This window comes from Patiria miniata, unplaced genomic scaffold (assembly GCF_015706575.1).
Source record: "Patiria miniata isolate m_02_andy unplaced genomic scaffold, ASM1570657v1 HiC_scaffold_10, whole genome shotgun sequence".
Taxonomy (NCBI): domain Eukaryota; kingdom Metazoa; phylum Echinodermata; class Asteroidea; order Valvatida; family Asterinidae; genus Patiria; species Patiria miniata.
The window spans coordinates 9,002,521-9,013,617 of NW_024037048.1; the positions used below are offsets into that span (position 1 = coordinate 9,002,521).

The 11,097-nt window shown below is 38.9% G+C and overlaps 1 protein-coding gene and 1 long non-coding RNA gene across 4 annotated transcripts; both read right to left on the bottom strand.

Moving 5' to 3' along the window:
- Window positions 1-1,335: 1,335 nt before the first annotated feature.
- Window positions 1,336-9,450, bottom strand: LOC119737168. 3 transcript variants are annotated; one of them, XM_038211316.1, is made up of 5 exons: window positions 9,250-9,450; window positions 3,065-3,145; window positions 2,608-2,730; window positions 2,413-2,462; window positions 1,336-2,135 (listed from the first exon to the last, which is right to left on the bottom strand). In XM_038211316.1, exons 1-5 carry the CDS (start codon window positions 9,350-9,352, stop codon window positions 2,052-2,054), a joined length of 441 nt encoding a protein of 146 aa, XP_038067244.1. In that variant the 5' UTR covers window positions 9,353-9,450; the 3' UTR covers window positions 1,336-2,051. The 3 variants fall into 3 exon arrangements, with proteins under 3 accessions (XP_038067244.1, XP_038067233.1, XP_038067255.1); XM_038211305.1 differs by lacking the exon at window positions 9,250-9,450 and adding an exon at window positions 4,040-4,210; XM_038211327.1 differs by lacking the exons at window positions 1,336-2,135; window positions 9,250-9,450 and adding an exon at window positions 4,040-4,210 and having other exon boundaries at window positions 2,231-2,462.
- On the bottom strand, window positions 6,752-8,162 carry LOC119737183. Its single transcript, XR_005272347.1, has 3 exons — window positions 7,815-8,162; window positions 7,614-7,663; window positions 6,752-7,328 (listed from the first exon to the last, which is right to left on the bottom strand). It is a non-coding gene; the product is annotated as an uncharacterized LOC119737183 (long non-coding RNA).
- Window positions 9,451-11,097: the final 1,647 nt, after the last annotated feature.

The following is an 11,097-nucleotide window of genomic DNA, read 5'->3' on the forward strand; positions in this document are numbered from 1 at the left end:
CGATTGTCGACGAAATGAACTCGGCAAACTTTGGACATTCTCGAAAAAAAGGAGGAATTCCTCCCGTTTTAGTCACGTGATGTAAATTGTAATACAATGTATTACCGGAGGCTACCTTACCTAAGATTCATCAGGAATAGTCAGAATCTTTTGGCCTGGGAACCACCGAACCAGACTAGGTTTCCGCACGGTCGCGCGGAAACCCCTTCTTTTGTTTGATAGGATTTCATTTCCTTCTTGAACTCGTTGTGTCCAGTCTTGTGATGTTCCATATCTTTCTAGCTGCGGGATAGCAGCTCAATAAATCATCGTATCTCTCCGTTAGTCCGTTATAGTTAGTTAGTAACAAACGTTGACATCTTCTATTTTAACCAAACTTTGTCAGCAGTATCAGTAACCCAGCCCAACATGTCACATGACCAAACTGGGCTCAAAGGTCGTCATGTGGTCACTTGGGCAAAAAACCTGATTTTCTTTTATAACTCAAAACACTACTCCTTCCAGAAATTACATGGCACAATCACGTGACTCCTGCATGAACACGAATTCGTTGGCCCGCAGCTTCCAAGATATTTGCGATCGAGCTTGTTGGTATTAGCATATTGTTTGCTTTTTTGACTGCTTTTGTCGACTTTGTTGACGATAAAGATGTTTTGTCCATAATTGAAGCATTTTTAATCTGCTCTAGAAACTCTTTTTTTGTTCCTCTATATATTTAAGATGTTTCCCCTTTGTAAAGCGGGTTTTGTACGTGGAAGAGGTATGCGTTTGATAATATATCTCAACCCGTTCAGTGGTAAAAGAAAAGAAGACTTATTTATGGCCCCAACGCAGAGGGCGCCCTTTCTATAATATGACTCGAGCTGTGGACTCAATTCTTTGCTCTACGCAGAGGGCGCCCTTCCTAAACCAGGGCCGATGACCACGGACCGTGTCGTATAAAAAAATTAATATGTCTTCTGTGCCGATGACTTTGAGTTTTGTGCCATATGCAAAATTCAAAGCGTGACTGCTCACAGATGCAATCCAAGCACAATAGTAGCGTGGCCCTGAAGGGACATCACACATCGCAAATATCTTTGCAAATATTGGCGAAAATGTTTGCGATGTCGCAAATATTATCGTAGTCGTGTAATATCGCCCGTTGGAAGAATTACAATTTTTTTCTGACACTGATATTTGAATGTCATTATTTGAATAAGTAAACAGCCGGGCTAGCGGGGCTGATTGTGACGTCACCCAGTCATGGTGGCTAACACTCAAACACTGACCAATCCATACACTTTTCTGACTTTTTTTCAAAGATGACAATATTTAATTCAAGGATGTGTTTCTTGTTTACAAAGTTATACTTCCAAAAGAATTCACGAAATTATAGTGCTTTCTTTTTGTTTTGGTGTATAGACCCTAGCAAACAATGGTAGTAACTCAAAATGCTGAAAGATCCTAATAAGTCATATTCACGGCTTTCTTCGACTGTCAACTCATTTCATCTTAAGTCATGAAATGTTTTTTTATATTTTTTACATAAATTTGTAAATTTTGCATGTGCTTTGTAAATTTCACAATAATTTCAAGAGTGTTTTTTTTTAAAGAAATTAGAAACAAAAATTTGCTAATAATTATGTGGATTTGTTTTCTGTTTACACTGTTGATAATCAACATAATGGCAATATTCTGAGTACAACTCCTGTTAATGTATACTTAAGAAAACATGTTTTCGTCATTAATTATACCTTATGGAGACGCTGGACATTAAGGAGACATTTCAATGTCTCCTTAGTGTCACAACTCCTATTTAGAGGCAAAGTTACGTCGCAAATAGGCTAGATTGATTGCTCGTGGTCCAAAACATAAATATACCAAAATTCGTGGGGTAGGCTAAGGGAAAATGGCTTTAGGGGTAATTACAACCCTATGGAAATGTCTCCCTAAGATTACATTGTCCGTGATAATGATTACGTTTTGTCTTCGAAATAATGACATTTCAGTGTCATATCGACAAGGCTGACCCACTGTGGTCACATTACAACGTCATGACGTCATGAAGTTTAGTACGACTTCCCCCTCCACCTTGCACAGAACAACAGTTCGCCATCTTCGTTACGCAGGGTTGCATTCGCCACGTAGTAAGTCTGAAAATAAACAAACAAAAAACCAAAATTATAATAATAATACAAAAAAATTGCATAAACTTCAACATTCAGAAGCAGTGCATATAATGCTCAATTCATGTCTCAAGTAATGTCTCAAGTTCAAGAGTGTCAGTTGATAGAGTTTGCACGCCCCTCCCCAGCTCGAGGCCTTCTCCTTTTAGTGCACACCCCCCACTCAGAATTTGAAGAAGAAAAATATCAAAAATTCATATAAACAGACATAATTTATCAGAGGATGTGTGTTAAAATGCCTTACCTCCTCTAAGTTGTCGTCCACCCAAAATTTCCGAGAAATGACTCTCTTTTCTATAAAAAAAAACGAAGTTGAAATAAAAATGACATCAGATAAAACAAAGCAGATACGTCAACGAATCATAAATAATCACATTGATTAAGCATTGGTCCTGCAACTCAGTGGTCTGTGGTTCGAATCCCAGTCAAGTGAACTTACCTCCTTTGCTGATATAGCAGCCTTTAGGATCAATGGTCTTGCCGTCAGCACAGTAATCATCTTTGTAGTGATACGGCCAAACGTTGAGGTAAGCTTCGAAAACCCCAGCGATTAAGTCATAAGCTAAATATTAACAAATAAGACAATTCAGCAAATCTGATTAATTTCACGAAACTGAATTCGACTGCGTGTTATTTTGTTTTATTAATATTATATACCGTGCTATATTTTCTCTCATTCATTTGAGTCTTTGTTATGGTTGTGATGTGGATAGTAAATTTACAATCTTCTCAATCCGACGATTTTGCAACTGGCCTTATATTGATTGTCTGACAAACGTGGTTCGTATGATAAGAAATATACTAAACTTGAATAACCATTATGATAAAAGAACAAACACACAAATCACCCCCCCCCCTCAAAAAATACCCCTAAAACAAACAACAAAAGCCCTTACCAGCCACAATTTGGACGGTGACGTTCAGGGCCTGTCTGAGTTTGGGTGGGTTAGGAGACAGGGTCACCTTGAATGGCGGACCTATACATCAAATTAAGAAAAAGATCGATTAAAATAGATCAATAAAATATCCATTAAATCAGTCAGTCGGTCGGTCGGTCGATCAGTCAATTATCCATTCAATCAATCAGTATATCTATCAATTAATCGATAGATCAATAACCCATTCAATTAATCAGTAGAATCAGTTATCCATTCAATCAATCGATAGATCAATCAGTTATCCATTCAATATCGATAGATCAATCAGTTGTCCATTAAATCAATCAATCGGTCGGTCGATCTGTCGATAGATCAGTCAATTATCCATTCAATCAATCAGTAGATCGATCAATCGATCTAAAGACCTATTGTTAATCCATTTATCAATCAGATGGGTTAGGAGACACTACCGGATTGGCCTATACATCAAGATCATATCCGGAGACAGTACAGACGTATAAATCGAACAGTTGCTATTTTCTAGAGTGTTAATCATCATGGCTGAGTGTCTAAACATTACTTTTGTATTTTGTAATTCAAATTGTTGCTACAGTTGCCGCAGACTCTACCTTTCTGTTCGCAAATTAGACGGAAACTCAACATTTCTCGTCTTTCCTTTTCCTGTCATTTTCATTTTGTACAGTCCCACTTGCTACAATGCGCTCAATAAGTTATATCGTCTGTGATATCCAAGTCAGTTACCGTCTTATTTACAGGTTTATTTCTGTCCAATAACTAACTACAGAGTAGTAAAAGTCTAAGAGTTGTAAAAGCGGTTACCCTGAACATGTTTTAAGTGGTTGATCCAAAGTTGAGATGACTTCTCACGATGAATTTGGCGATCGCTGTTCCGACTAAAACAAGTTGTGAATTCTTTCCCATTACTCATTTAATGTAAGTTCTATCCCACAGAGTGTGGTTTGTCCAACTTACCACAATTCTCGTATTCTATATTCGGTCCTAATTTGACGAATTCTTCGTGAGATATCACGACAAATGCCACCAAAATCAGCAACCTGGTCAGAACAAACGCCATGATGCTTGCAGCTCAGGGAGACACTTGTACTAAATGTTGCTCCGTGTTTTCGTCTGTGGTTCATTGGCGAGCTCACATATGAATAAAAACGGGAACACTTCCTTGTTATGTTTGCTTGCACAACACATGGAAAGCCCCGATTGAAAAATAGAGGGTATATAAAAAAATACTGAAATTGCTCAATCCGTTCAAAGAATATCACCATTTTAACGCAATGGCCCTAAAACCTGTTTCGTCCAAATAAAGCACTTGATTGTGTGTTCTGACTGTTTGGAACAACAAAGAAAATGACACAGAATGCTTGTTTCAACAACTGTCAACAACTGTAGTACACAATATCTTCATTAACAACCCTGCTTAGGAAAACAGTATGATTTATAAAATCCACTTTCATTAAAAGACAACTGTGACGACGATTCTTAAAATCGCATTTTTGGACAAAAGATGTTTTGGGTCATCGTGTTTAAATGGTGGAACGGATTGAGCAATTTCAGTATTTTTTTATCTAAAAGTAGCTGATGAAATCAGCTTTCCAGTCATTATTGTTTTTGGTGCTACATATGTTTTAAATATGAAATATGTTTTTTGGGGTTTTTTTCTGACTCACCCTGTAGATTTTGCAATTGGGAAAGCCCCTCAATGTTTGTGTAGTACAATAGTGTTTTGTCGATATTTTCGCGCGGAAAAAACCCTGTGATGTTAGGTTTGAGCATATTGCTTGCTTTTTGGACCGCTTTTGTCGACTTAAATTGAATAATTCTTGTTTTCAAATTTTCATCTGATGAAGTAGCTGTTGCTATGAACGCTACGGTCATCAATTTAATGTTTTCTTTAAAGTTCTTCCTTTACTGTGTACCTGCATCTAGCAAACTCACTAAGACGACTGCATACATCTTCGTTTAAAAAAGCAGGGATAAGGATATTTTGCCCATAATTGAAGCATTTTTAGTCGGCTCCAGACTAGAAACTCTTTTTTTTTGTTCCTCTATATTTCAGACTGCTCCCTTTTGTACAGTGGATTTTCTACGTGGAAGAAGTATTCATTGATTCAATATTTCTCAACCCGTTTAGTTGTAAAAAAAAGAGACTGATTGGTGTCCCCAACGCAGAGGGCGCTTTTCTATATGAATTCGAGCTGTGGACTAAATTCTTTGCTGTACGCAGAGGGCGGCCTTCCTAAACCAGGGCCGATGACAAAATGTATAATGCCGGCCGTGCCGATGACTTTGTGTTTTGTGCAATACACAAAAACATCCCAGCTCATTGATATATTGGAAGCACAATATGCACTCCGCTTGACCTTGCGTAGGTTTTTATGCTGCTGTGGAAAAAAACGAAGTGTTATTCAGCAATTTGTTGAATAGCATATTCCAATCTGCCTACGTCAAAAAGTCTAGCAAATGAGAGACCTTTTCAAACCTTGCAGAGTCGTGGCCGTGATGACTGCAGGTCACAGGTCACGCAAAATCTATTCAATCAGAGCGTGAATTCATCAGCGTAACCCAGCGTCCTGCTTGCAGGGTGTGGGGGGGGGGGGGGGGGTATACGAGCGAAGACTTCGAACGACTCAATTCTTTGCTGTACGCAGAGGGCGCCCTAAAACCCTAAACCCTAACCAGGGCCGATGACCACGGACCGCGTCGTATATAAAAAAAAACCGAATAATATTTCTTCCGTGCCGATGACTTTGAGTTTGGTGCCATATAAAAAGCATCACTGCCCATGCATTCCAAGCACAATAGTATCGTGCCCCTAGGGCTAGGGCTAGGACAAGGGTTAGGGCTAGGGCTAGGGCTAGGGCTATGACAAGGGCTAGGACTAGGGATAGGACAAGGGTTAGGGCTAGGGCTAAGACAAGGGCTAGGGCTAGGGCTAGGGTTAGGACAAGGGTTAGGGCAAGGACTAGGACAAGGGTTAGGGCTAGGGCAAGAGCTAGGGCTATATGGACAATCCTTCTCATCTCGCGAGACTAGATTATTTTACGCTCAATGATAATCAAGCTGTCCATGTGTGAAGAGAAATTATGCAAAATGTAGCCAGGGAATAATAAAAAAAGACTAGACTCCTTAATCTTGGGATGACCGGAGGATCATGATTATTTGAGAGCCACCATCTAAGCCCCGATCTTTAACCATATACGGTGGGTTTTTTTTCGAATGAAGTCAAAAAAGGAGCTCCATATATATTCATCAGGTCAATCATCAATCATCATATCGCCACTGACAAGATTTGTTTCTGAAACTGATATTTGAATGTCATTATTTGCATGTGTAAACAGCCGGTCTAGCGGGGCTGATTGTGACGTCACCCTGTTATGGCGGCTAACACTCAAACACTGACCATTCCATGCATTTTTCTGACTTTTCAAAAAGATGACAACATTTTATTGAAGGATGTGTTTCCTTTATACAAAGTTATACTTCTAAAATAATTCACCAAATTATAGTGCTTTCTGTTTGTTTGGTGTAGGCCCTAGCAAACAATATAATTATTCAATATGCTGAAAGATTCTTTACAAGTCATGTTCACGGTTTTATCCGACTGTCAACTTATTTATCTTAGTCAAATTGTTTTTTTGTTTTTTTCATAAATGTGTATATTTTGCATGTGCTTTGCGAAATTCACAATAATTTAATGAGGGTCTTTTAAAGAAATTAGAAAAAAAACCAGTTTTCTAATAATCATGTGGATTTGGTTTCTGTTTACACTGTTGATAATCAACATAATGGCAATATTCTGAGTACAACTCCTGTTAATGTATACTTAAGAAAACATCTTGTTGGAGACGCTGGACATTAAGGAGACATTTCAATGTCTCCTTAATGTCACAACTCCTATTTAGAGGCAAAGTTACGTCGCAAATAGGCTAGATTGATTGCTCGTTGTCCAAAACATAAATATACCAAAATTCATGGGGTAGGATAAGGGAAAATGGCTTTAGGGGTAATTACAACCCTATGGAAATGTCTCACTAAGATTACATTGTCCGTGATAATGATTACGTTTGTCTTCGAAATAATGACATTTCAGTGTCCTATCGACAAGTCTGCAGTAAATGTGAACCCACTTTGGTCACATGACAACGTCATGACGTCATGAAGTTTAGTACAACTTCCCCCTCCACCTAGCACAGAACAACAGTTCGCCATCCTCATTACGCAGGGTTACATTCGCCACGTAGTAAGTCTGAAAATAAACAAACAAAAAACTAAAATTATACTAATAATAAAAAAAAAATTGCATAAACTTCAACATTCAGAAGCAGTGCATATAATGCTCAATTCATGTCTCAAGTAATGTCTCAAGTTCAAGTGTGTCAGTTGATAGAGTTTGCACGCCCCTCCCCAGCTCGAGGCCTTCTCCTTTTAGTGCACAACCCCCAACCCCCACTCAGAATTTGAAGAAGAAAAATATCAAAAATTCATATAAACAGACATAATTTATCAGAGGATGTGTGTAAAAATGCCTTACCTCCTCTACGTTGTCGTCCATCCAAAGTGTCCGAGAAATGACTCTCTTTTCTTTAAAAAAGAAACGTTGAAATAAAAATGACATCAGATAAAACAAAGCAGTTACGTCAACGAATCTTAAATAATATAATAATCACAATGATGAAGCACTGGTTCTGCAACTCAGTGGTCTGTGGTTCGAGTCCCAGTCGAGTGAACTTACCTCCCTTGCTGATATAGCAGCCTTTAGGATCAGTGGTCTTGCCGTCAGCACAGTAATCATCTTTGTAGTGATACGGCCAAACGTTGAAGTAAGCTTCGACAACCCCAGCGATTAAGTCATAAGCTAAATATTAACAAATAAGACAATTCAGCAAATCTGATTAATTTCATAGAATTGAATTCGACTGCGTGTTATTTTGTTTTATTAATATTATATCCCGTGCTATATTTTCTGTCATTCATTTGAGTCTTTGTTATGGTTGTGATGTGGATAGTAAATTTACAATCTTCTCAATCCGACGATTTTGCAACTGGCCTTATATTGATTGTCTGACAAACGTGGTTCGTATGATAAAAAATATACTAAACTTGAATAACCATTATGATAAAAGAACAAACACACAAATCACCCCCCCCTCAAAAAATACCCCTAAAACAAACAACAAAAGCACTTACCAGCCACAATTTCGAAGGTAACGTTCACGGCCTGTCTGAGTTTGGGTGGGTTAGGAGACAGGGTCACGTTGAATGGCGGACCTATAAATCAAATCAAGAAAAAGATCGATTAATATAGATCAATAAAATATCCATTTAATCAGTCAGTCTGTCGGTCGGTCGATCAGACAATTATCCATTCAATCAATCAGTAGATCTATCAATTAATCGATAGATCAATAACCCATTCAATTAATCAGTAGAATCAGTTATCCATTCAATCAATCGATAGATCAATCAGTTATCCATTCAATATCGATAGATCAATCAGCTGTCCATCAAATCAATCAATCGGTCGGTCGATCTGTCGATAGATCAGTCAATTATCCATTCAATCAATCAGTAGATCGATCAATCGATCTAAAGACCTATTGTTAATCCATTTATCAATCAGATGGGTTAGGAGACACTACCGGATTGGCCTATACATCAAGATCATATCCGGAGACAGTACAGACGTATACATCGAACAGTTGCTATTTTCTAGAGTGTTAATCATCATGGCTGAGTGTCTCAACATTACTTTTGTATTTTGTAATTCAAAGTGTTGCTACAGCTGCCGCAGATTCTACCTTTCTGTTCGCAAATTAGACGGAAACTCAACATTTCTCGTCTTTCCCCTTCCTATCATTTTCATTTTGTACAGTCCCACTTGCTACAATGCGCTCAATAATATATATCGTCTGTGATATCCAAGTCAGTTACCGTCTTATTTACAGGTTTATTTCTGTCCAGTTACTAACTACAGAGTAGTAAAAGTCAAAGAGTAGTAAAAGCGCATACCCTGAACATGTTTTAAGTGATTGATCCAAAGTTGAGATGACTTCTCACGATGAATTTGGCGATCGATGTTCCGACTTTAAAAAGTTGTCGATTTGTTGCCCATTAGTCATTTCAATAATGTAAGTTCTATCCCACAGAGTGTGGTTTGTCCAACTTACCACAATTCTCGTATTCTATCCCCGGTCCTAATTTGACGAATTCTTCGTGAGATATCACGACAAATGCCACCAAAATCAGCAACCTGGTCAGAACAAACGCCATGATGCTTGCAGCTCAGGGAGACACTTGTACTAAATGTTGCCCCGTGTTTTCGTCTGTGGTTCATTGGCGAGCTCACGTACGAATAAAAACGGGAACACTTCCTTGTTATGTTTGATTGCACAACACACGAAAAGCCCCGATTGAAATATAGAGGGTACAGTATTATTGAGAACTTCTCCCCCCCCAAAAAAAAGTTTGGGTAGCACACAAGTGTTTTGTCAACGTTTCCGCACCGTCGCGCGATCGCGCAGAAACCCCTTCTGCACTGATTCCGACATTTGATTACTCATGTCAAATTGTTCCTGTCTAAAGTATCAGTTTGATAGAATTTCATTTCCTTCATGTCATGTAAGGTTCTATATATTTGTAGCTGAGGGATAGCAGCTCAACAAATCATCGTGTCTCTCCGTTAGTTAGGTTGGTTGGTTGGTTGGTTGGTTGGTTGGTTGGTTGGTTGGTTGTTGGTTGGTTGGTTGGTTGGTTGGTTGGTTGGTTGGTTGGTTGGTTGGTTGTTGGTTGGTTGGTTGGTTGGTTGGTTGGTTGGTTGGTTGGTTGGTTTGGTTGGTTGGTTGGTTGGTTGGTTGGTTGGTTGGTTGGTTGGTTGGTTGGTTGGTTGGTTGGTTGGTTGGTTGGTTGGTTGGTGGTTGGTTGGTTCGTTGGTTGGTTGGTTCGTTGGTTCGTTGGTTGGTTGGTTGGTTGGTTGGTTGGTTCGTTGGTTCGTTGGTTCGTTGGTTCGTTGGTTCGTTGGTTCGTTGGTTGGTTGGTTCGTTGGTTCGTGAGTTAGTAACAAACGTTGACATTGTCAAATGCTCCTACATATTTTGACCGATTTCAACCAAGCTTTGTCAACACTATCAGTAGCCCAGCCCCAACATGTCACATGACCAAAATGGGGTCAAAGGTCATCATGGGGTCACTGGGGACAAAAACCTGAATTTTTTAAAACTCAAAACATTACTCCTTCCAGAAATACATGGCACAATCACGTGTCTCATGCATGAGCACGAATTCGTTGGCCTGCAGTTTCCGAGATATTTCCGATCGAGGCTTGTTGCTTTTATCATATTGTTTGCTTTTTTGACTGCTTTTGTCGACTCAGTTGTCGACGATCAAGATGTTTTGCCCATAATTGAAGTATTTTTAATCTGTTCCAGCAAGTCCTTTTTGTTCCACAATATTTTAGATTGTTTCCCAAGAAGTATGCGTTTGAATGGTTTGATAATATATCTCACTGAATTTCAACCCGTTTAGTGGGAAAAGAAAAGAGACCTATTATTTTATGTCCACAACGCAGAGGGCGCCCTTTCTATATTGTAACTTCGAATTCGCTCGTACCCCCGCCCTGCAAACATGCAGGGCGCTGGGATACGCTGATGAGCTTCACATAATCATGGAAGGAAGTGGAATGCTATTCTGGGTAATTTATCGTGACTTATATATAAAGCATCTGGCTGCAGCTGTTTAAGACCGCAGGTAGCCAATCCGCGCAAATGCAATCCGAAAACTTTCCAATAGAAATGCACACATTCTATACCGGATGTGATTTCTTTTTCATTGCGGACCACGTGGACAAGTTTTGGGCGTCGCATAATATTCAATTTGACCCATCGTGACTTACACTCAAAAACACTGACCAATCCATACACATTTCTGACTTTCTTTTCAAAGATGACAATATTTAATTCAAGGATGTGTTTCCTTTATTCAAAGTTATACTTCAAAAAGAATTTACAAACTTATAGTGC

Excerpts from the sequence above, each read along its gene's own strand:
- LOC119737168 (XM_038211316.1), bottom strand. The coding sequence starts at position 9,352 with ATGGCGTTTGTTCTGACCAGGTTGCTGATTTTGGTGGCATTTGTCGTG. Across the intron at positions 2,731-3,064 it reads CACCGTCCAAATTGTGGCTG|CTTATGACTTAATCGCTGGG; the intron begins GTAAGGGCTTTT and ends GTTAATATTTAG. Across the intron at positions 2,136-2,412 it reads TGGACGACAACTTAGAGGAG|ACTTACTACGTGGCGAATGC; the intron begins GTAAGGCATTTT and ends GTTTATTTTCAG.